Source organism: Pseudophryne corroboree, chromosome 7, assembly GCF_028390025.1.
Source record: "Pseudophryne corroboree isolate aPseCor3 chromosome 7, aPseCor3.hap2, whole genome shotgun sequence".
In the NCBI taxonomy this organism is placed as follows: Eukaryota; Metazoa; Chordata; class Amphibia; order Anura; family Myobatrachidae; genus Pseudophryne; species Pseudophryne corroboree.
Genome location: NC_086450.1, coordinates 122,436,494 through 122,457,358, shown reverse-complemented (window position 1 = coordinate 122,457,358; position 20,865 = coordinate 122,436,494). Strand labels below are relative to the sequence as shown.

Below are 20,865 nucleotides of genomic sequence, written 5' to 3'. Positions count from 1 at the left end.
GCCGGCTGTCCCACAGCTGTTACGTCATCCAGCCTTTTATGTAAGGAGTTGACACTGTCGGTTAATAACTTCCACTTATCCATCCACTCTGGTGTCGGCCCCACAGGGGGCGACATCACATTTATCGGCATCTGCTCCGCCTCCACGTAACCTTCCTCATCAAACATGTCGACACAGCCGTACCGACACACCGCACACACACAGGGAATGCTCTGACTGAGGACAGGACCCCACAAAGTCCTTTGGGGAGACAGAGAGAGAGAATGCCAGCACACACCAGAGCGCTATATAATGCAGGGATTCACACTACCCACAGTGATTTTTCCCTTATAGCTGCTATAATACACAATTTTGCGCCTAAATTTAGTGCCCCCCCTCTCTTTTTAACCCTTTGAGCCTGAAAACTACCTGGGGAGCTGTCTTCCAGCTGCACTGTGAAGAGAAAATGGCGCCAGTGTGCTGAGGGAGATAGCCCCGCCCCTTTTTCGGCGGACTTCTCCCGCTCTTATAACAATAATGTGGCAGGGGTATTTTACACATATATAGCTTATTAGGCTATATTATGTGTGATTTGCCACTTTTAAGGTACTCTAATTGCTGCCCAGGGCGCCCCCCCCCAGCGCCCTGCACCCATCAGTGACCGGAGTATGTGGTGTGCACAGGGAGCAATGGCGCACAGCTGCAGTGCTGTGCGCTACCTTAATGAAGACCAAAGTCTTCTGCCGCCGATTTCCAGGACCGTCTTCTTGCTTCTGGCTCTGTAAGGGGGACGGCTGCGCGGCTCCGGGAACGGACGATCGAGGTCGGGCCCTGTGTTCGATCCCTCTGGAGCTAATGGTGTCCAGTAGCCTAGAAGCCCAAGCTAGCTGCAAGCAGGTAGGTTCGCTTCTCTCCCCTTAGTCCCTCATAGCAGTGAGTCTGTTGCCAGCAGATCTCACTGAAAATAAAAAACCTAAAATAAACTTTCTTTTTCTAGGAGCTCAGGAGAACCCCTAGTGTGCATCCAGCTCAGCCGGGCACAAGATTCTAACTGAGGTCTGGAGGAGGGTCATAGAGGGAGGAGCCAGTGCACACCAGGTAGTCCTAAAGCTTTCTTTAGTTGTGCCCAGTCTCCTGCAGAGCCGCTATTCCCCATGGTCCTTACGGAGTCCCAGCATCCACTTAGGACGTTAGAGAAATACTGTCTGCATTTGCATGTAGCCCACAAATGCTAGGGAGCTTTTTTATTACACTGCAGGTTAGATATGAGATGAACATGCCCCTCGCAAATCTAAATCTCTCTTTACAATATAAATCTGCCCCACCAGCAGTGCATAATGGTTTCCCAGGTTTAACATTACTTGCTCCTTTTTGCTTTGGTCAATCAACCGCCTCTGTTCTTACTACTTTTTGCCTTCTATGCCATATAACATTGCAATCTGCTGAAGGTCATATAAATAAGTATGGATCTCTTTAGCATTATGCACCGATTACCTACATTTTTACCAACCGGGTTTCTGACATGACTCAGGAGGAATTCTCAGAGGGTGGCATTCTACATTAATGGTCAATTCCTTAACTACCAGTAAATGGCTATTTATCAAGCACAAATCTGTATATGGTTTAGGTAAATGTGTGATACTGACTAAATTTGTACTATTTAATAAATACAGAATACCATAATTTTCAATGGGAACTGCAGTCTGGAACAAATTTTCAAGCTTTGACAAGGTTAGCTTTTGGTAGCTTTACCCCTATGGTCAGAGCCTTTGGTAGGGGTAGGCAACTGCTGTCACTGCCCAGGGTGCAAGGCCATGGAGGTGGAACTTATTTACAGATTGCATAATGCTTTGGGAGAGACACAGAAAGGGGCAGGGTGCATCCTTAGGCGCTGCCAACAGTTTATACTAATGGCAGTAGCAGCTGTAGCCTATAGGTTACAGCATTGCTGGAAAAGGATCTATAGATCCCTCTCCGGCTGCCTGAACTGCACATACATAGGCTGTGGTCTGATGGCTGTGTATGTGAAGAAAAGACACAGGCAGGAGCGTATACAGAACTTTGTGGGTCCCACAAAAATATTTTTAAGGGGCCGCTGTACCAATGCTTCTAGAGAGACACCCCTCCACAGCAATTGTTAATTAAAATGTTATACCCCATAATAGGGACCTAGCTCATTTTTTGAACTATAGTAGTGTCTTAGTTAATGTTATGCCCCATGGTAGTGACCTAGTTTATTCTATGAACCATAATAGTGTCCTACTGTAGTTCCCATTATGGGGGGTCATTCCGACCCGATCGCTCGCAGCAGTTTATCGCAGCGCAGCGATTGGGTCGGAATTGCGCATGCACCGGCGCCGCAGTGCACCGGCACATGCCGGACGGCTGAAGGCCGTCGTTCAGTAGCGTTTGCCTCTGCCTGACTGACAGGCAGAGGCGGTCGCAGGGCAGGAGTGGGCTGGACCGCGACGTTAAGCCACCGTTTAGAGGGCGCGGTCCGGACAACGCAGGCGTGGCCAGACCGTTGGGGGGGCTGTGCGATGCTTTTGTATTTGTGCGGGGGGGGGGGGCTGGACTGACATGTGGGGTGGACTAGCCTGGTGCTGGGCGTCCCCCCGCATGTCAGGGAAGATGATCGTAGCTATGATTTAGCTACGATCAACTCGGAATGACCCCCATGGTCAGAATGTAGGGCTTGACAGTACATGCTATGTACCACAATATCCCAAATTCACAGTATGACGTATAGTGTCTGCAGTTCATATTATATCACAGTACAGTAGTGCTTCCATATCATAATGTGCCACGTTACAGAGGCCCAGTTCACTAACATTATAATGCCCACCAGTTAATTTTATACATTACAATGAGCAGGGCCATAACTAGATAACTAGATATATTGCAGACCCCAAGGCATAAAGTTTGTAAGAGCCCCTATATACCACCCAATGGTGAAAAATGTATATAACACATGTAACTTTGACAGGGAAGGTGGGCCCCATAACAGCTGCACTCCCTGCACCTATAGTAGCTACACCCTTGGGTCAGAACCTGAGACACAGCCATCGCCAGGACAGCCCCTTAATGGTACATTTCTTGGTTAAGTCATCTGTTGTTATTATTATTACTGAGAACAGAGGCTATAACAGATGTTAATTAACATGGTAAAGTTGGTATAGAGCATTCCATGACAATTTAAACTACAACTATTTTCATGTACATCTGTTTTCTAACACCACACATCAGGGGCGGAACTCCCAGAGGCAATGGAGATGCCTACCTCTGGACTACAAGCCCTGCAGTGGCACCTGCATAAGGATGCAGTCAATATAGCGGTTGTCGGGATCTCGGCGTTCAGGAGACCGATGCCAGAATCCCAACAGCCAGTGAAATATTGACGCAGCAGCACCTGTGTGGTTCACAGTGGTATCAAAGTGTGACCACTGCTCTTCCAACAGAGCTCTAGGCAAAGTTAGGGGTCCTTGTTTTCTTAGTGTGCATACTCCATAAATACGCATATGCAACTACATGCAATGGAGAGTCATATGCAAACAAAATGCATTTTAAATTGTGACTGATAGCGGATAACCGAGTTGTAAGAGGACATTCTCACATGTGCTAATACACAGCATGTCAAAGGAACTGCAGACTCTGCAGAGTTGTATGTACGCATAGGTCTGGTGGAAGTGCACACTGGTAACGATGATTACTGTGAAACCAAATGTACACATTGGGGTGATCCAGCATCAGAGATTAATACAACACTGCAATCAGCCAAATATACTAAACTAGGTGATTCATCGCGCCCTACGGGCGCTCTTCACACCGTCATAAGAGGCTACGCCCCCTTAACCCTTACACGCCCTTGTGGCGTGCAATATTTTTATTATATGGAGTATTACCTCCAATCATAATTGTGTGAGTGGTTAAATATTGCACAGCCAAAGGGCCCTTGCAGAGGCGTGAGCAGCGCATGCAGGGCCTGATGAATCACCTAGTAGGTGCTGTGGTGCGAGGGAGACGTGGATGGGGGAAGGGGTCCAAGGGGAGACGCGGGTGGGGGAGGGGCGGTTTGTGGGGGTACCGCAGGTAGGGGACGGGCGGTTTGCGGGGATGCTGCAGGTGGGGAAGGGGGTGGTTCCGCGGGTAGGGGTCCGGAGCCATCGCAGGTGGGGGAGGTGCGGTTGCGGGGGTGCCGCGGGTAGGGGAGGGGCTGGTGCAGTGGTGTCACGGGTGGGGGAGGAGCGGGTACGGGGGTTCTGCGAGTGGGGGAGGGGTGGGTGCGGTGGTGCAGTGGGTAGAGAAGGGCGAGTGCGGTGGTGCCGGGGGTGGTAGAGGAGTGTGTGGGGGGGTGCCGCGGAAGGGGCCTGGAGGTACTGCAAGCGGTGGAGGGGCGGGTAATGCTTCTCCTGCTTCTCCTCCTAGAAGCAGCTAAGCCGGAGACTCGCACAGCAGCCAAGCAGACAGTCACTATTGTTAGTGCCGGTGTCCCAACGCGCAGCATTACAGGGAAGAAGATGCACTCAATAAACCACAGCTACCAGCAGGCCTGAGCGCCAGAATGCTTCGGCGCTAAGGGCTGCTGGGAGCTGTAGTTTATTTAGTGCGTCTACTTTCCTGTAATGAGACACGTTGGGACACCGGCGCTAACAATAGTGACTGGCTGGCAAAACTGACTGACTGGCTGAATCAATGTAAAAGGTGAGAGTGCTGTGCAGTGTCAGTGACACCCACTGCACTGCACATCAATGTCACCTTTCACATTGATTCAGCGTCCAGACATTACCCTCCACGATATCACCCACTCTGTCTGTTACATTAGCCATCTCGGGGCTTCCAGGCCGGCAGCCCAGGTGCTGTGTTGCGGAGGCGCAGCTGTGTCGGGGAGGCATTCTGTGACATCACGCGCAGAGGAGGCTCCAGGGCTCAGAGAGTATGCGACGCAGGGAGGGCTATGAAAGCCTTCCGCTGCACCGCTTTCATACACATATATGCCGGTGGCCGCAGCAGCTTTTGTTCCACCTGCGCCGCGGCTAGGGAGTGGGGATTGTTGATGCCGGAGGGGGTAGGCGGACTGGCAGCAGGACATAGGACGCTGCAGTAAAAGGATTTTTTCCCCCTATCTACAGCGCAAAGACTTGCTGCAGATGCAGTTGCACACCCTCCAACTGTACCTTTTTGGCAGGTACAGTACCCGTTTTTATGGTCTGTACCGATTTTTGGCTCTCCAAACTTCCATTGAAAGTATAGGAAAAGGGGCATGGCCACATCCCTTTACCCATGGCCACGCCCCCTTTTAAAATTTGTACTGATTTTTATGTGTAAATGGTTGGAGGGTATGTTGCTGCAGATGCAGTGGGCCTATTTTGGGGTGTGGACCTGGAGCTGCAGCTCCATCAGCCCCATTGTTAATCCTGCTCTGGGAACACACAGCAGCCAAAGGGCTGAGCCTCCCATTGGATGTAATCTGTGTGGGAGGGGGTTTCTCGCCCAATCAGCCGTGCACTGGGTGTGACAGACTTGCTGCTAACCCAATGAGAGTTCCTAGCCACACCCAGCGTTATACACACAGGCACAGAGTCACAGATCTGGGCTATTATATAGGAGATTAGTTCTGTGCTCGCAATGTGGGAGCAGAGTTATGGCCGAATTGCGTTACGCTCTGCATCAGCTTCTCAGTATTTACTGAGGTGGATGGGCTTAATTATGGGTTTACCCCGCCCTTCTGTTCCTAACTTGGCCCTACTGTACATCTACTGGACGTGAAATAGGAAAAGTAGGCAAGGACACTTATCATGTATAAATGGGCCTGAGAGCACAGCACGTGTAATCCCAAAACAAACACAATGTCCAATAATAATTTCGGAATAAATAAATCAGCATTAGCATTTGACATATTCCATCCCAACTAACAGGCCTCAGTTAAGCTGGAAGTAATCATTCCACCGGACAGGAACTTATCTAATTTAGCCAAATACATGTGTGGCTAAGGGGTCTATTTACTAAGCCTTGGATGGAGATAAAGACGCTGGAAATAAAGTCTCAGCCAATCGACTCCTATCTGTCATTTTTCAAACCCTTCCCGTGACATGGCACTTAGGAGCTGATTGGCTGAGACTTTATCTCCGTTGGATTTATTTCCATCCAAGGCTTAGTAAATAGACCCCTAAATCTGACATTGATCCTTAACGAGGAGGCAGGTGATGCATGCAAAGAGGGCAGACAACAGCTTATCAGCCCCATGCCTCCATCACCAATGGAGCGGAGATGTACAGTATGACCCCAATGGAAGGGGGAAACATAACATTTAAGATATTCACAGCATAATTATTATTAGAAAGATCATTAAATACATTTACTGTTATCATAAGACAAAGAACATTTGAAAATATAAACTTGTTGTTTAAGAAAAAAAACAGAAAAGCAAAACAAAGTTAATTTACTCTTTTAGCAGTCTGACTATACATGTCTGTAGAAAGCTATTCTAAATATACTTTATAGTACCATGTTAGTAAATAAGCCCCGTAGGGAAAAGTATTTTAAGACATTCCCTTTACTCGCCCAAACTATGGCAAAACTGTGCTTTTGTGCAAATATTCACTCTCTCGTTTACCAGTATCTGTCAGTAAAACGCGTCACATTTTGAACCCAAGCCTCCACCTGCTGTTTAAATCTATAATGTCCCCATTTTGTGGTAACTAAGTGTGATCTTTGTGTATTCATAGTTTCTTCTGGCTCTTACATTTCACACCTGTCATGCCTGTACAGAGGAGTATCTATAAGTTACAAAGTTTGGAAATGTCCTCCGGCATCGCGCATATTTGGATCAATCACATAGACTTTCATACAGAAAGGCTCTAATAGAATACCTCAATTTATCCCAACATCAAATAATTAGTGTTTAGTCTTTTGATCGCATATATTTTTACAATTGTATGAACATGGTTTCATACTAACCAATATTAAACCACAGTACGCATACGCTACGCTTGATGTGAGCTGGGGTGCTCTATTGTGTTTTTATATCCCCACCTTACACCTAATCTTAAAGGGTCACTCCAACTAAAATACATTTTTAATTTAAGATACGTTTTCACCTCTAACACAATTTCCCTAACATAACAATTAGCAGAACATTGCCACATGCCAAGGGACTGTCAGATAACTCACTGCAATGCTGTTGTCCAGGCACTGACGTCAGGCAGAAAGGTTAAACAGCTTTAGGTCGCAGGTGATCTGCAAACCAGCTCCAGTGTCACAAACCCTGCAGTGCTGTGTACATTTCAAGTGCTAATACTTAGAAGCATTGCAGCAATGGCAGGGTTGAGTTCTGACAAAACGTGGCTGTCCCTGACATGTGAACACTATTATTCAACGGTATCCGGTCTTTAGGTTGACAACACTTAAGTCGACACTCATTAGGTCAACCACTATTGGTCGACATGAAATAGGCAGACACTGTCATTAGGTCGACATGGTCACTAGGCCGACATGGCAGAGGTCGACACATGAAAAAATCGACCTGAGGTTTTCAATTTTTTACCCATTTCTTTAACGTTTTCATACTTTACGATCCACATGGACTACAACTGGGAATAGTAACCTGTGCCGAGCGCAGCTGTAGCAGAGCGAGGCACCCTGCCCGCAGTAAGGTGACATGGTGCACTAATTGGGGTTCCGGTCACAATGAAAAAAATGTCACCAAAAATAAAATAAAACTCATGTATATCTTTTTTCCATGTCGACCTATTTCATGTGTCGACCTAGTCACTGTCGACCAATAGTGGTCAACCTAATGACTGTCGACCTAGTTACTGTCGACCCACCGATCCACACCCAATTCAACATGGTTAATTGGGGAAAGGAGGGTCTGGAAATACCATTTAATGGACGCTCTGGGGTAAAATTACTAAAGCTTCTAAAACAGATAATTGGTGATGTTGCCCATAGCAACCAATCAGATGCTGTCTATCATTTTCTAAAAGGCAATAGAGAAATGATAGACAGCATCTGATTGGTTGCTATTGGCAACATCACCAATTCTCTGGTGTAGAAGCTTTAGTAAATGTACACCTCTGTATGTGTTCACTACAATGCCTACACATCCGGAACCATTGTTTATGACTTGATGAGATCTAATAAGATAAAAGCAGCTGAACCCAAGTTCAACATGACTCTACATTTCTAGATGTACTCGTTCTATGAACAGTTCTGCGTTCCGAGTCCTTAAACAGATATTTAAACTGTGATCAAAGGCCACAGAAACCATAAGAAAAAATTAACTGAAACTTGTTTGGGTTTATTTTATCTTTATACTATAGCTTGGACATGGGACTTCCTCCTGTTGGTACAGGTTGAGTATCCCATATCCAAATACAGGTATTCCGAAATACGGAATATTCAGAAATACAGACTTTTTGAGTTAGAGTGAGAGTGAAACCTTTGTTTTCTGATGGCTCAGTGTACACAAGCTTTGTTTAATACACAAAGTTATTAAAAACATTGTATTAAATGACCTTCAGGCTGTGTGTATAAGGTGTATATGAAACATAAATGCATTCTGTGCTTAGACTTAGGTCCCATTGCCAAGATATCTCATTATGGTATGCATTTATTCCAAACTACGTAAATATCTGATATCCAAAATACTTCTGATCCCAAGCATTTTGGATAAGGGATACTCAACCTGTATAACGATTTTGCTGTGTAATACTGAAGCAGCAATGGTTACAAATAACTATACCCTATTGTTGCTGTAATAGGGGTCCAGATCCTCCATTGGTTCTGTAGCCATTCCAGACGGTAGGTCTCCATATATAAAAGGTAAGCTTTTGCCTGCTTCCAAGTCCGAATTTGGCTTGGGGCCATTGTCATCATCATCATCTCTGCGGTCCTTTGGTGGTTTCTTGGCTTTTTCTTCTGCAAAACGTTTCTCGATAACAGCAAGAGATTCTCTGGTGAAGAGGCGAAGGCTGTCAGGTCCTGGTGGGGGTAATAGTGGCTGTTCCATCTTCTCATCCTGCACTAATTACCAATCAGCCTCTTACACATGAAGGTGCTGCAAAATAAATAAATAAATAAATAAGAAAAATAAATCTATAGGCATATATATTGTACATGACCCAAAAAAGGATACATAACACGTATGTTCCAGTTACTAAATTACAAATGCAGTTATTCTAAGAGACAAAAAAGTTTTCTGAAGTTCCTTTCCTATCTTTCTTGTAAGTTAGGTAGATAGGAATGTACAAAAACAACATCTCCAATCTCCATACAGTATGTGACCACAAGGACATAAGCTAAAAGTTAATATACTTTCTCTATCGTCCTAAGTGGATGCTGGGGTTCCTGAAAGGACCATGGGGAATAGCGGCTCCGCAGGAGACAGGGCACAAAAAAGTAAAGCTTTACTAGGTCAGGTGGTGTGCACTGGCTCCTCCCCCTATGACCCTCCTCCAGACTCCAGTTAGATTTTGTGCCCGAACGAGAAGGGTGCAATCTAGGTGGCTCTCCTAAAGAGCTGCTTAGAGAAAGTTTAGTTTAGGTTTTTTTCTTTACAGTGAGTCCTGCTGGCAACAGGATCACTGCAACGTGGGACTTAGGGGGAAAGTAGTAAACTCACCTGCATGCAGAGTGGATTTGCTGCTTGGCTACTGGACACCATTAGCTCCAGAGGGATCGAACACAGGCCCAGCCGTGGAGTCCGGTCCCGGAGCCGCGCCGCCGACCCCCTTGCAGATGCTGAAGCGTGAAGAGGTCCGGAAACCGGCGGCTGAAGACTCCTCAGTCTTCATAAGGTAGCGCACAGCACTGCAGCTGTGCGCCATTTTCCTCTCAGCACACTTCACTGGGCAGTCACTGAGGGTGCAGAGCGCTGGGGGGGGGCGCACTGAGAGGCAAATATAAACCTTATACAAGGCTAAAAATACCTCACATATAGCCCATAGGGGCTATATGGAGATATTTAACCCCTGCCTGACTGGAAAAATAGCGGGAGAAGAACCCGCCGAAAAAGGGGCGGGGCCTATCTCCTCAGCACACGGCGCCATTTTCTGTCACAGCTCCGCTGGTCAGAACGGCTTCCAGGTCTCTCCCCTGCACTGCACTACAGAAACAGGGTAAAACAGAGAGGGGGGGCACATTAATGGCTATATATATATATATATTAAAGCAGCTATAAGGGAGCACTTAATATAAGGATATCCCTTGTATATATAGCGCTTTGTGGTGTGTGCTGGCAGACTCTCCCTCTGTCTCCCCAAAAGGGCTAGTGGGTCCTGTCTTCATTAGAGCATTCCCTGTGAGTTTGCGGTGTGTGTCGGTACGTGGTGTCGACATGTATGAGGACGATATTGGTGTGGAGGCGGAGCAATTGCCAAATATGCAGATGTCACCCCCCAGGGGGTCGACACCAGAATGGATGCCTTTATTTGTGGAATTACGTGATGGTTTATCTTCCCTTAAACAGTCAGTTGAGGACATGAGGCGGCCGGACAATCAATTAATGCCTGTCCAGGCGCCTCAAACACCGTCAGGGGCTGTAAAACGCCCTTTGCCTCAGTCGGTCGACACAGACCCAGACACGGGCACTGATTCCAGTGACGACGGTAGAAATTCAAACGTATTTTCCAGTAGGGCCACACGTTATATGATTTTGGCAATGAAGGAGACGTTACATTTAGCTGATACTACAGATACCGTAAAACAGGGTATTATGTATGGTGTGAAAAAACTACAAACAGTTTTTCCTGAATCAGAAGAATTAAATGACGTGTGTGATGAAGCGTGGGTTGCTCCTGATAAAAAGTTGATAATTTCAAAAAAGTTATTGGCATTATACCCTTTCCCGCCAGAGGTTAGGGCGCGCTGGGAAACACCCCCTAAGGTGGACAAGGCGCTCACACGCTTATCCAAACAAGTGGCGTTACCCTCTCCTGAGACGGCCGCACTTAAGGATCCATCAGATAGAAAGATGGAAGTTATTCAAAAGAATATATACACACATGCAGGTGTTATACTACGACCAGCTATAGCAACTGCCTGGATGTGCAGTGCTGGAGTAGTTTGGTCAGAATCCCTGATTGAAAATATTGATACCCTAGATAGGGACAATGTTTTACTGTCGTTAGAACAAATAAAGGATGCATTTATCTATATGCGTGATGCACAGAGGGATATTTGCACACTGGCATCTCGGGTGAGTGCTATGTCCATTTCAGCCAGAAGAGCCTTATGGACACGACAGTGGACAGGCGATGCGGATTCAAAACGTCACATGGAGGTTTTGCCGTATAAAGGGGAGGAGTTATTTGGAGTTGGTCTATCAGACTTGGTGGCCACGGCTACTGCCGGGAAATCCACTTTTTTACCTCAAGTCACTCCCCAACAGAGAAAGGCACCGACCTTTCAACCGCAGCCTTTTCGCTCCTACAAAAATAAGAGAGCAAAGGGCTTGTCGTACCTGCCACGAGGCAGAGGAAGAGGGAAGAGACACCAACAGGCAGCTCCTTCCCAGGAACAGAAGCCCTCCCCGGCTCCTGCAAAAACCTCAGCATGACGCTGGGGCCTCTCAAGCGGACTCGGGGACAGTGGGGGGCCGTCTCAAAAATTACAGCGCGCAGTGGGCTCACTCGCAGGTAGACCCCTGGATCCTGCAGATAATATCTCAGGGGTACAGGTTGGAATTAGAGACGGATCCTCCTCATCGTTTCCTGAAGTCTGCCTTACCAACCGTCTCTTCCGAAAGGGAGAGGGTGTTGGAAGCCATTCACAAGCTGTACGCTCAGCAGGTGATAGTCAAAGTACCCCTATTACAACAAGGAAAGGGGTATTATTCCACTCTATTTGTGGTACCGAAGCCGGATGGCTCGGTAAGGCCTATTCTAAATCTGAAGTCCTTGAACCTCTACATAAAAAAGTTCAAGTTCAAGATGGAGTCACTCAGAGCAGTGATAGCGAACCTGGAAGAAGGGGACTTTATGGTATCCTTGGACATCAAGGATGCGTATCTACACGTTCCGATTTACCCCGCACACCAGGGGTACCTCAGGTTCATTGTTCAAAACTGTCACTATCAGTTTCAGACGCTGCCGTTCGGATTGTCCACGGCGCCTCGGGTCTTTACCAAGGTAATGGCCGAGATGATGATTCTTCTTCGAAGAAAAGGCGTATTAGTTATCCCATACTTGGACGATCTCCTAATAAGGGCAAGGTCCAGAGAACAGCTGGAGACAGCTTTAGCACTATCTCAAGAGGTGCTAAGACAACACGGGTGGATTCTGAATATTCCAAAATCCCATTTAATCCCGACAACTCGTCTGCTGTTCCTAGGAATGATTCTGGACACGGTTCAGAAAAAGGTTTTCCTTCCAGAGGAAAAAGCCAAGGAGTTATCCGATCTGGTCAGGAACCTCCTAAAACCAGGAAAAGTGTCAGTACATCAATGCACAAGAGTCCTGGGAAAAATGGTGGCTTCTTACGAAGCAATTCCATTCGGCAGATTCCATGCAAGAATATTCCAAAGGGATCTGTTGGACAAATGGTCAGGGTCGCATCTGCAGATGCACCTGCGAATAACCCTGTCACCAAAGACAAGGGTGTCACTTCTGTGGTGGTTGCAGAAGGCTCACCTATTAGAAGGCCGCAGATTCGGCATTCAGGATTGGATCCTGGTGACCACGGACGCCAGCCTGAGAGGCTGGGGAGCAGTCACACAAGGAAGAAACTTCCAGGGAGTATGGACGAGTCTGGAAAAGTCTCTTCACATAAACATTCTGGAACTAAGAGCAATCTACAATGCTCTAAGCCAGGCGGAACTTCTCCTGCAAGGAAAGCCGGTGTTGATTCAGTCGGACAACATCACGGCGGTCGCCCATGTAAACAGGCAGGGCGGCACAAGAAGCAGGAGTGCAATGGCAGAAGCTGCCAAGATTCTTCGCTGGGCGGAGAATCACGTGATAGCACTGTCAGCAGTGTTCATCCCGGGCGTGGACAACTGGGAAGCAGACTTCCTCAGCAGACACGATCTTCATCCGGGAGAGTGGGGTCTACATCCAGAAGTCTTCAACATGTTAATAGACCGTTGGGAAAGACCAATTGTAGACATGATGGCGTCTCGCCTCAACAAGAAACTGGACAAATATTGCGCCAGGTCAAGAGATCCACAGGCAATAGCTGTGGACGCACTGGTAACTCCTTGGGTGTACCAGTCAGTGTATGTGTTTCCTCCTCTGCCGCTCATACCAAAGGTATTGAAGATCATACGGCAAAGAAGAGTAAGAACAATACTAGTGGTTCCGGATTGGCCGAGAAGGACTTGGTATCCGGAACTTCAAGAGATGCTCACGGACGAACCGTGGCCTCTACCTCTGAGAAGGGACCTGCTACAGCAGGGTCCCTGTCTTTTTCAAGACTTACCGCGGCTGCGTTTGACGGCATGGCGGTTGAACGCCAGATCCTAAAAGGGAAAGGCATTCCAGAAGAAGTCATTCCTACCTTGATTAAGGCACGGAAGGAAGTCACCGTGAAACATTATCACCGCATTTGGCGAAAATATGTAGCGTGGTGCGAGGATCGGAAGGTTCCGACGGAGGAATTCCAACTGGGTCGTTTCCTACATTTCCTGCAATCAGGATTATCTATGGGTCTCAAATTGGGATCCATTAAGGTTCAAATTTCGGCCCTGACAATATTCTTCCAAAAAGAATTGGCCTCTGTCCCTGAGGTCCAGACTTTTGTCAAGGGAGTACTGCATATACAGCCTCCTGTGGTGCCTCCGGTGGCACCGTGGGATCTAAATGTAGTTTTAGATTTCCTCAAATCCCATTGGTTTGAACCATTGAAAAAGGTGGATTTGAAATATCTCACATTGAAAGTGACTATGTTACTAGCCCTGGCCTCTGCCAGGAGAGTATCTGAATTGGCGGCTTTATCTTATAAAAGTCCTTATCTAATCTTCCATTCGGATAGGGCAGAACTGCGGACTCGTCCGCATTTTCTCCCTAAAGTGGTATCAGCATTTCATCTGAACCAACCTATTGTGGTGCCTGCGGCCACTAGCGACTTGGAGGACTCCAAGTTGTTGGACGTTGTCAGAGCCTTAAAAATATACATTGCAAGGACGGCTGGAGTCAGAAAATCTGACTCGCTGTTTATATTGTATGCACCCAACAAGTTGGGCGCACCTGCTTCTAAGCAGTCGATTGCTCGTTGGATTTGTAACACAATTCAACTTGCACATTCTGTGGCAGGCCTGCCACAGCCTAAAACTGTAAAAGCCCACTCCACAAGGAAGGTGGGCTCATCTTGGGCGGCTGCCCGAGGGGTCTCGGCATTACAACTCTGCCGAGCAGCTACGTGGTCGGGGGAGAACACGTTTGTAAAATTTTACAAATTTGATACCCTGGCAAAGGAGGACCTGGAGTTCTCTCATTCGGTGCTGCAGAGTCATCCGCACTCTCCCGCCCGTTTGGGAGCTTTGGTATAATCCCCATGGTCCTTTCAGGAACCCCAGCATCCACTTAGGACGATAGAGAAAATAAGAATTTACTTACCGATAATTCTATTTCTCGGAGTCCGTAGTGGATGCTGGGCGCCCATCCCAAGTGCGGATTATCTGCAATACTTGTACATAGTTATTGTTAACTAATTCGGGTTATTGTTAAGGAGCCATCTTTAAGAGGCCCTTTCTGTTGTCATACTGTTAACTGGGTTTAGATCACAAGTTGTACGGTGTGATTGGTGTGGCTGGTATGAGTCTTACCCGGGATTCAAAATGCCTCCCTTATTGTGTATGCTCGTCCGGGCACAGTACCTAACTGGAGTCTGGAGGAGGGTCATAGGGGGAGGAGCCAGTGCACACCACCTGACCTAGTAAAGCTTTACTTTTTTGTGCCCTGTCTCCTGCGGAGCCGCTATTCCCCATGGTCCTTTCAGGAACCCCAGCATCCACTACGGACTCCGAGAAATAGAATTATCGGTAAGTAAATTCTTATTTACTCATACTCATACAGTACCATATGAAAAGTGCCCAGATGTTCTACATACAGTATCATGCAGTGACAAGGTGAGTTGCTAATACACCCTTGCCTACAGGGAAGGTGTTTTGATTTGTGTCTATACATGGAGAAATCAAAATTGCATATGTAATGCCATGTACTATGCAAACATTGATGTATGTACAGTATAAACTTTCTATCGGCCGATGCCGGACTGCATGACATCATTACACGATAACCTTACCAACTAAATATCAACTAACTTAAGTTATCTAGAAATAACGACACAGACCAATTGAAATGCCATTAAAATCGTTCAACCATTATTTATTTATAATACTAAAACTAAGTATGGTGGTAATAAGAAAGAACGGCCAGATCATCAGTGACATTACGACTTATTGCAGCTAGGCATGTCCACGACATGACTTTATTTATCTCATTGGCTACACCAATAAATGCTGAGTCTCCAACTCTCTTTCCAATACACCATAATAGGGCAAAGACCCCCGGTAAGGAGGGCCAGAGTATACAATGTATTGGGCAAAGAGCGCACCTCCAAACAGCAGCGCAATAGCCACCGGAACTGCCGTTCTTTCCAGCCATCTATATAGGTTGACAAACCCCAACCAGCAAAGGAAAAGAAAAACGGGTGGGGAAAATAGGTGACACGGGGAAGGAGGGTGGGAAAGTACGGAGAGAAAGAGGTAGATGAAACTCCTGCCTCACACAAAGTGTCCGCTAGCTCCTCCCTAACACTCCCATTATTCTAATTAAAATCCTGCCCCCCCCCCCAAACCTATTAACTGTTTAATAACCTAACCAAACTGTGCAAGGTTCATACAATCCTACAGCCTTGAAGTTTACGATAACTTGCACTTCTTTGCACTCACTCTTCATTACTTGTATTATTTATAAGAAAGACCAATAAAACTCTGATGGGGAGATGTATCAAGCCTTGGAGAGAGATAGAAAGAAGTAGTTGCATCTGGTAAAAGTGCAACTTTTAGCTTTCATTAGTGAGATTATGTACACTGAGAATTTAATAGCTAATTTTAGATTTAATTTTTTTTTTTATTTGGTTTCAGCTCATCCCCTCTAGATGTATCATGTAATTAAAGAAATCCCTCTATAGTATAGTTTTATCGGACCAATGAATAAAGAAATATAATGTGCCTTACATTTATAGAACTTCAGATAGACATTTATAGTGGTGTGTACAAACCAAATAATATATGCATTTAGTGTGCTGAAAGTTTTTATTACAAAACAAAAAAAAAAATCTTCTCTGATCCGTAGTTTCATAGTTGTTACTTTTAAATAAAGACAAAAACATATTTAACTATAGTATGCAAATTCAAAACGTCTGTTAATCCAGATAAGGCAATAAAGAGTGAAATCCTGTCCTGACACCATACTGCCAATTAGACAATTTTGTGGTTCAACATATTAGATTTATTTTGGCATCATTTCAACGGCCTTCTGTCACTGACCGCATGTCAAAGAAAAGAAGATGTAACAATTCAAAATAACTTAACCTGAACATGGTTGCTTCAGAAGCCTACTACCATAAATAGAACATTAAAGCATAGGTGATCTGTAATATTTATTGGGTTGCTATGCAGGCAACTATAATAGGCCATGACAGGCATATATTGGAAGTGAGCAGCAGAAAAGCTGTGGAAAACCAGTGCAGAGAAAGTTAAGTGAAGATTTATATTTGTTTTAAAAAAAATGCCCTCCACGCACTTTATATAAAAATACTAGCTGAATACCCGTGCTTCGCTACGGGATAAGGATGGTAAATTAGAATGATAGTTGTTTGTTAATTTACGTTGGTTGGAGATCTAGTATATAGGCATATCTTGCTTCCCTGACCTACTTTGTGTAGTGGCCGGACTCCTTTTTGGTCCCCCAAGGGACCCTGCTCTTCCCACTATACAATGCTCAGCCTGTGGCTTCTTGCTGCCTCCATTCCCCTCCTCACATCATGTCAGTGCCCCTGTGAAATTATCGATTTATTTACAGTTTCTAATATAGCGCAGCACATTATGCATCTCATGATACACTCTGTGCTGCTGGGGGACCCTGATACTTCCACTATATAACTCTCAGTGTGTGGGTTCGTGCTACCTCCATTCCCCTCCTGACATCATGTCACTGCCGCTGTCACATGCAGCCCTGTCCTGCCTGACATATCGTGCATCTCCTAATATACTCTGTGCTGCTGGGGACCCTACTCCTCCCACTATATGACTCTCAGCGTGTGGCTTCCTGCTACCTCCATTCCCCTCCTCACATCATGTCACTACCACTGTCACATGAATCCCTGTCATCACTGACATATCATGCATGTCCTGATATAGTCTGTGCTGCTGGCCCACCCCAAGTGGGGCCCCTTGATGAAGTCAGATCGACGAAACGCGTTGGGTAGCCTTGCCTTGACCCTCCATAACAAGATAAGCCTCTATTTTTAAAGATTTTTTATACATTTTATGATCTTTGATCACATATATATATATATATATATATATATTATTCATGTGTTATACTTTTTATTTTTTACCATACTATTCGTATGCACTTTACCATTTTTTATGTAATAATCTTTTAAGCAAATCCCCCTTTTTTTAAGTGAGAACGGGCTTATATATAGTGACATATACGACCTTTTCCCTTATATTATATTTATTGTCTAAACTGCTGAAATACATGTTAAATAAATTTGTCAATTTTTTAATCTTCATAGAAACATCTCTCTAGTCTATATATTTATACATTTTAAACTAGTAAGGTTGTCCTCTAAGTATTTTCCGCAAGGTACACCACTGGTCGCCGAATCCCTAGTACCTATCTATCTATCTATCTATCTATCTATCTATCTATCTATCTATCTATCTATCTATCTATCTATCTATATTTTAATTATAAAGTAATGATCACCTTATTCGAATTATTAATTTAAGACATAAATAAAAATAAATAAAGCAGTATTATAGGGGAGAAATTGAACATTTAAAATGAATGTAGGTCCCGTGGTTTTCTTAGAATGCACCATGATAGGAAGCTTCCATCGTGTGCATGTAACGGTACTGTACAAGAAGAAAAGCAGCGCAGGAACACTTGTTTGTCTGTTTCCAAATTAGTGTCAGTCTAAGGTGGCAGCATAACGGGTAATGAGACATTGGCCCTCATTCCGAGTTGATCGGTCGCAAGGCGAATTTAGCAGAGTTACACATGCTAAGCCGCCGCCTACTGGGAGTGTATCTTAGCATCTTAAAATTGCGACCGATGTATTCGCAATAATGCGATTACTAACTACTTAGCAGTTTCAGAGTAGCTCCAGACTTACTCTGCCTGTGCGATCATTTCAGTGCTTGTCGTTCCTGGTTGACGTCACAAACACACCCAGCGTTCGCCCAGGCACTCCCACCGTTTCTCCGGCCACTCCTGCGTTTTTTCCGGAAACGGTAGCGTTTTCAGCCACACGCCCCTGAAACGCCGTGTTTCCGCCCAGTAACACCCATTTCCTGTCAATCACATTACGTTCGCCGGAGCGAAGAAAAAGCCGTGAGTAAAAATACTTTCTTCATAGTAAAGTTACTTGGCGCAGTCGCAGTGCGAACATTGCGCATGCGTACTAAGCGGATTTTCATTGCGATGCGATGAAAAATACCGAGCGAACAACTCGGAATGAGGGCCATTATACATCGTTAAGGGTCAAACAAGAAGTATTTTAGGAGAACAAACTGAAAGTTTAAATAAATTAATTGGTAAGATCCAAATGATATAGTCAGCAATACTTTAAAAAGGTTTTACCTTGCATGTGCATGTAATTCTCAGCCCACAACATTTACTAAGACACATAAAGGGGGGAGGGTTACCAATGTTGGTGCACAGGGGAATAATAAACACATTATTTATTTGACTCCTATCATCTCAAACTAACATTTTTAACAATTTTCAAATATGCTATTATTGAAAAATAAATGCATTAAATGGTTAATGGCTATCTTGATTTAAAATATTATATTTAGCCGACATCTCCCCTTCACCCAGATACTGCTGACATGTCTTCCATACAACCTTTTAAGCAGGGCGCTGTCTGACCGATTCCGGTATGAATGGTCGACAATGTTAAGGTCGACAATCATTAGGTAGACCACTATTGGTCGACACTGACATGGTCAACATGGACAAATGGTTGACACATGAAAATGGTCGACACATGAAATGGTCGACATGGATTTTTGGACTGTTTATGGTGACATTTTTTTCCGTAACATGACCAGGAACACCAATCAGTGTACCACGTCCCCTTAGATGGCTCGCTTCGCTCACCATGCTGCGACTGTTACATCTGCCACCCTGCAGTGCACATGGTTTATCCCACTGCTAACAAATTTGCTGCTGCGATCAACTCTGAATTACCCCCAATGACCCTGATTCAGGTTTTTAAGCAAATCAAAAAAAGCACACAACTGGGTAAAACTATGTTGCACCGCAGGTGGGGCAGATGTAACATGTGCAGAGACATTTAGATTTGGATGGGGAGTGTCCAAACTGAAACCTAAATTGCAGTGTAAAAATAAAGCTGTATAACATTTGTGGGCTACATGTAAAAGCAGCCAATATTTACCCTGCTAGAAAAACTATCCCCCTACATTGCAAAATGGTTTGTTCTAGATACAAAGTTACTTTTTATTTGTTTTTTCTCTGCTTTAGCATGTAGCCCACAAATATTAAACTGCTTTATTTTGGCACTGCAATTTAGATTTCAGTTTGAACACACCTCACCCAAATCAAAATCTCTCTGCACATGTTACATCTGCCCCACCCGCAATTCAGCATTTTGTCCAGTTGTGTGCTTTTTTGCTTTGCTTACAAACCTGAATCAGGCCCAATTATATGATAGAAATCACACTTCAAACTAGAGATGTGCACCGGACATTTTTCGGGTTTTGTGTTTTGGTTTTGGATTCGGTTCCGCGGCCGTGTTTTGGATTCGGACGCGTTTTGGCAAAACCTCCCTGAAATGTTTTTGTCGGATTCGGGTGTGTTTTGGATTCAAGTTTTTTTTTTTTTCAAAAACCCCTTAAAAATAGCTTAAATTATAGAATTTGGGGGTAATTTTGATCCTATAGTATATTCTCCCCGTACTTGCGTGGGTTTCCTCCGGGAACTCCGGTTTCCTCCCACAATCCAAAAATATACTGGTAGGTTAATTGGCTCCCAACGAAATTAACCCTAGCGTGAATGTGTGCATGTTCATGTGATAGGGAATATAGATTGTAAGCTCCACTGGGGCAGGGACTGATGTGAATGAGCAAAATCTTCTCTGTAAAGCGCTGCGGAATATGTGTGCGCTATATAAATAACTGGTAATAATAATAATAAATAGTATTATTAACCTCAATAACCACAATTTACACTCATTTCCAGTCTATTCTGAACACCTCACAATATTATTTTTAGTCCTAAAATTTGCACCGAGGTCGCTGGATGACTAAGCAAAGTGACCCAAGAGGGCGGCACAAACACCTGGCCCATCTAGGAGTAATTATTCATGGGGTGGGTGTGGGGTGCGGTGGCCCCTGTGTCGGTATGGCTGGGCTGCTTCAGGTCGGCACACCCTAACACTTTATTAACACTTATGATTTTCCCTATCACTTTGTATATATTTTTGTATTATTTTAATCACACCACTTACATAGCACTTCTGTGCTTCTTACTAACCCTTATTAATTCTCACCTGTGTGCTGACCTGGGGTAGCCGACCTGTGCCGACGTTATGGGGTCCTGCACCCCGGACCCATACCTAGTATTAGGGACCCCCAGTGACGGAGAAGCCTTGTCGATCGGCCTGGGGGCTTAACCCTATATCTGCAGA

At 45.1% G+C, this 20,865-nt stretch overlaps 1 protein-coding gene across 1 annotated transcript in view; it reads right to left on the bottom strand.

The window, feature by feature from the left end:
* Window positions 1-20,865, bottom strand: part of LOC134944764 (sodium channel protein type 2 subunit alpha-like) — a 419,840-nt gene that overhangs the window by 331,702 nt on the left and 67,273 nt on the right. The window contains exon 2 of the mRNA XM_063933615.1: window positions 8,723-9,037. Within this exon, the coding sequence (XP_063789685.1) occupies window positions 8,723-8,989 (267 nt within the window). The 5' untranslated portion in view covers window positions 8,990-9,037. The remainder of the gene's footprint in view (window positions 1-8,722; window positions 9,038-20,865) is intronic.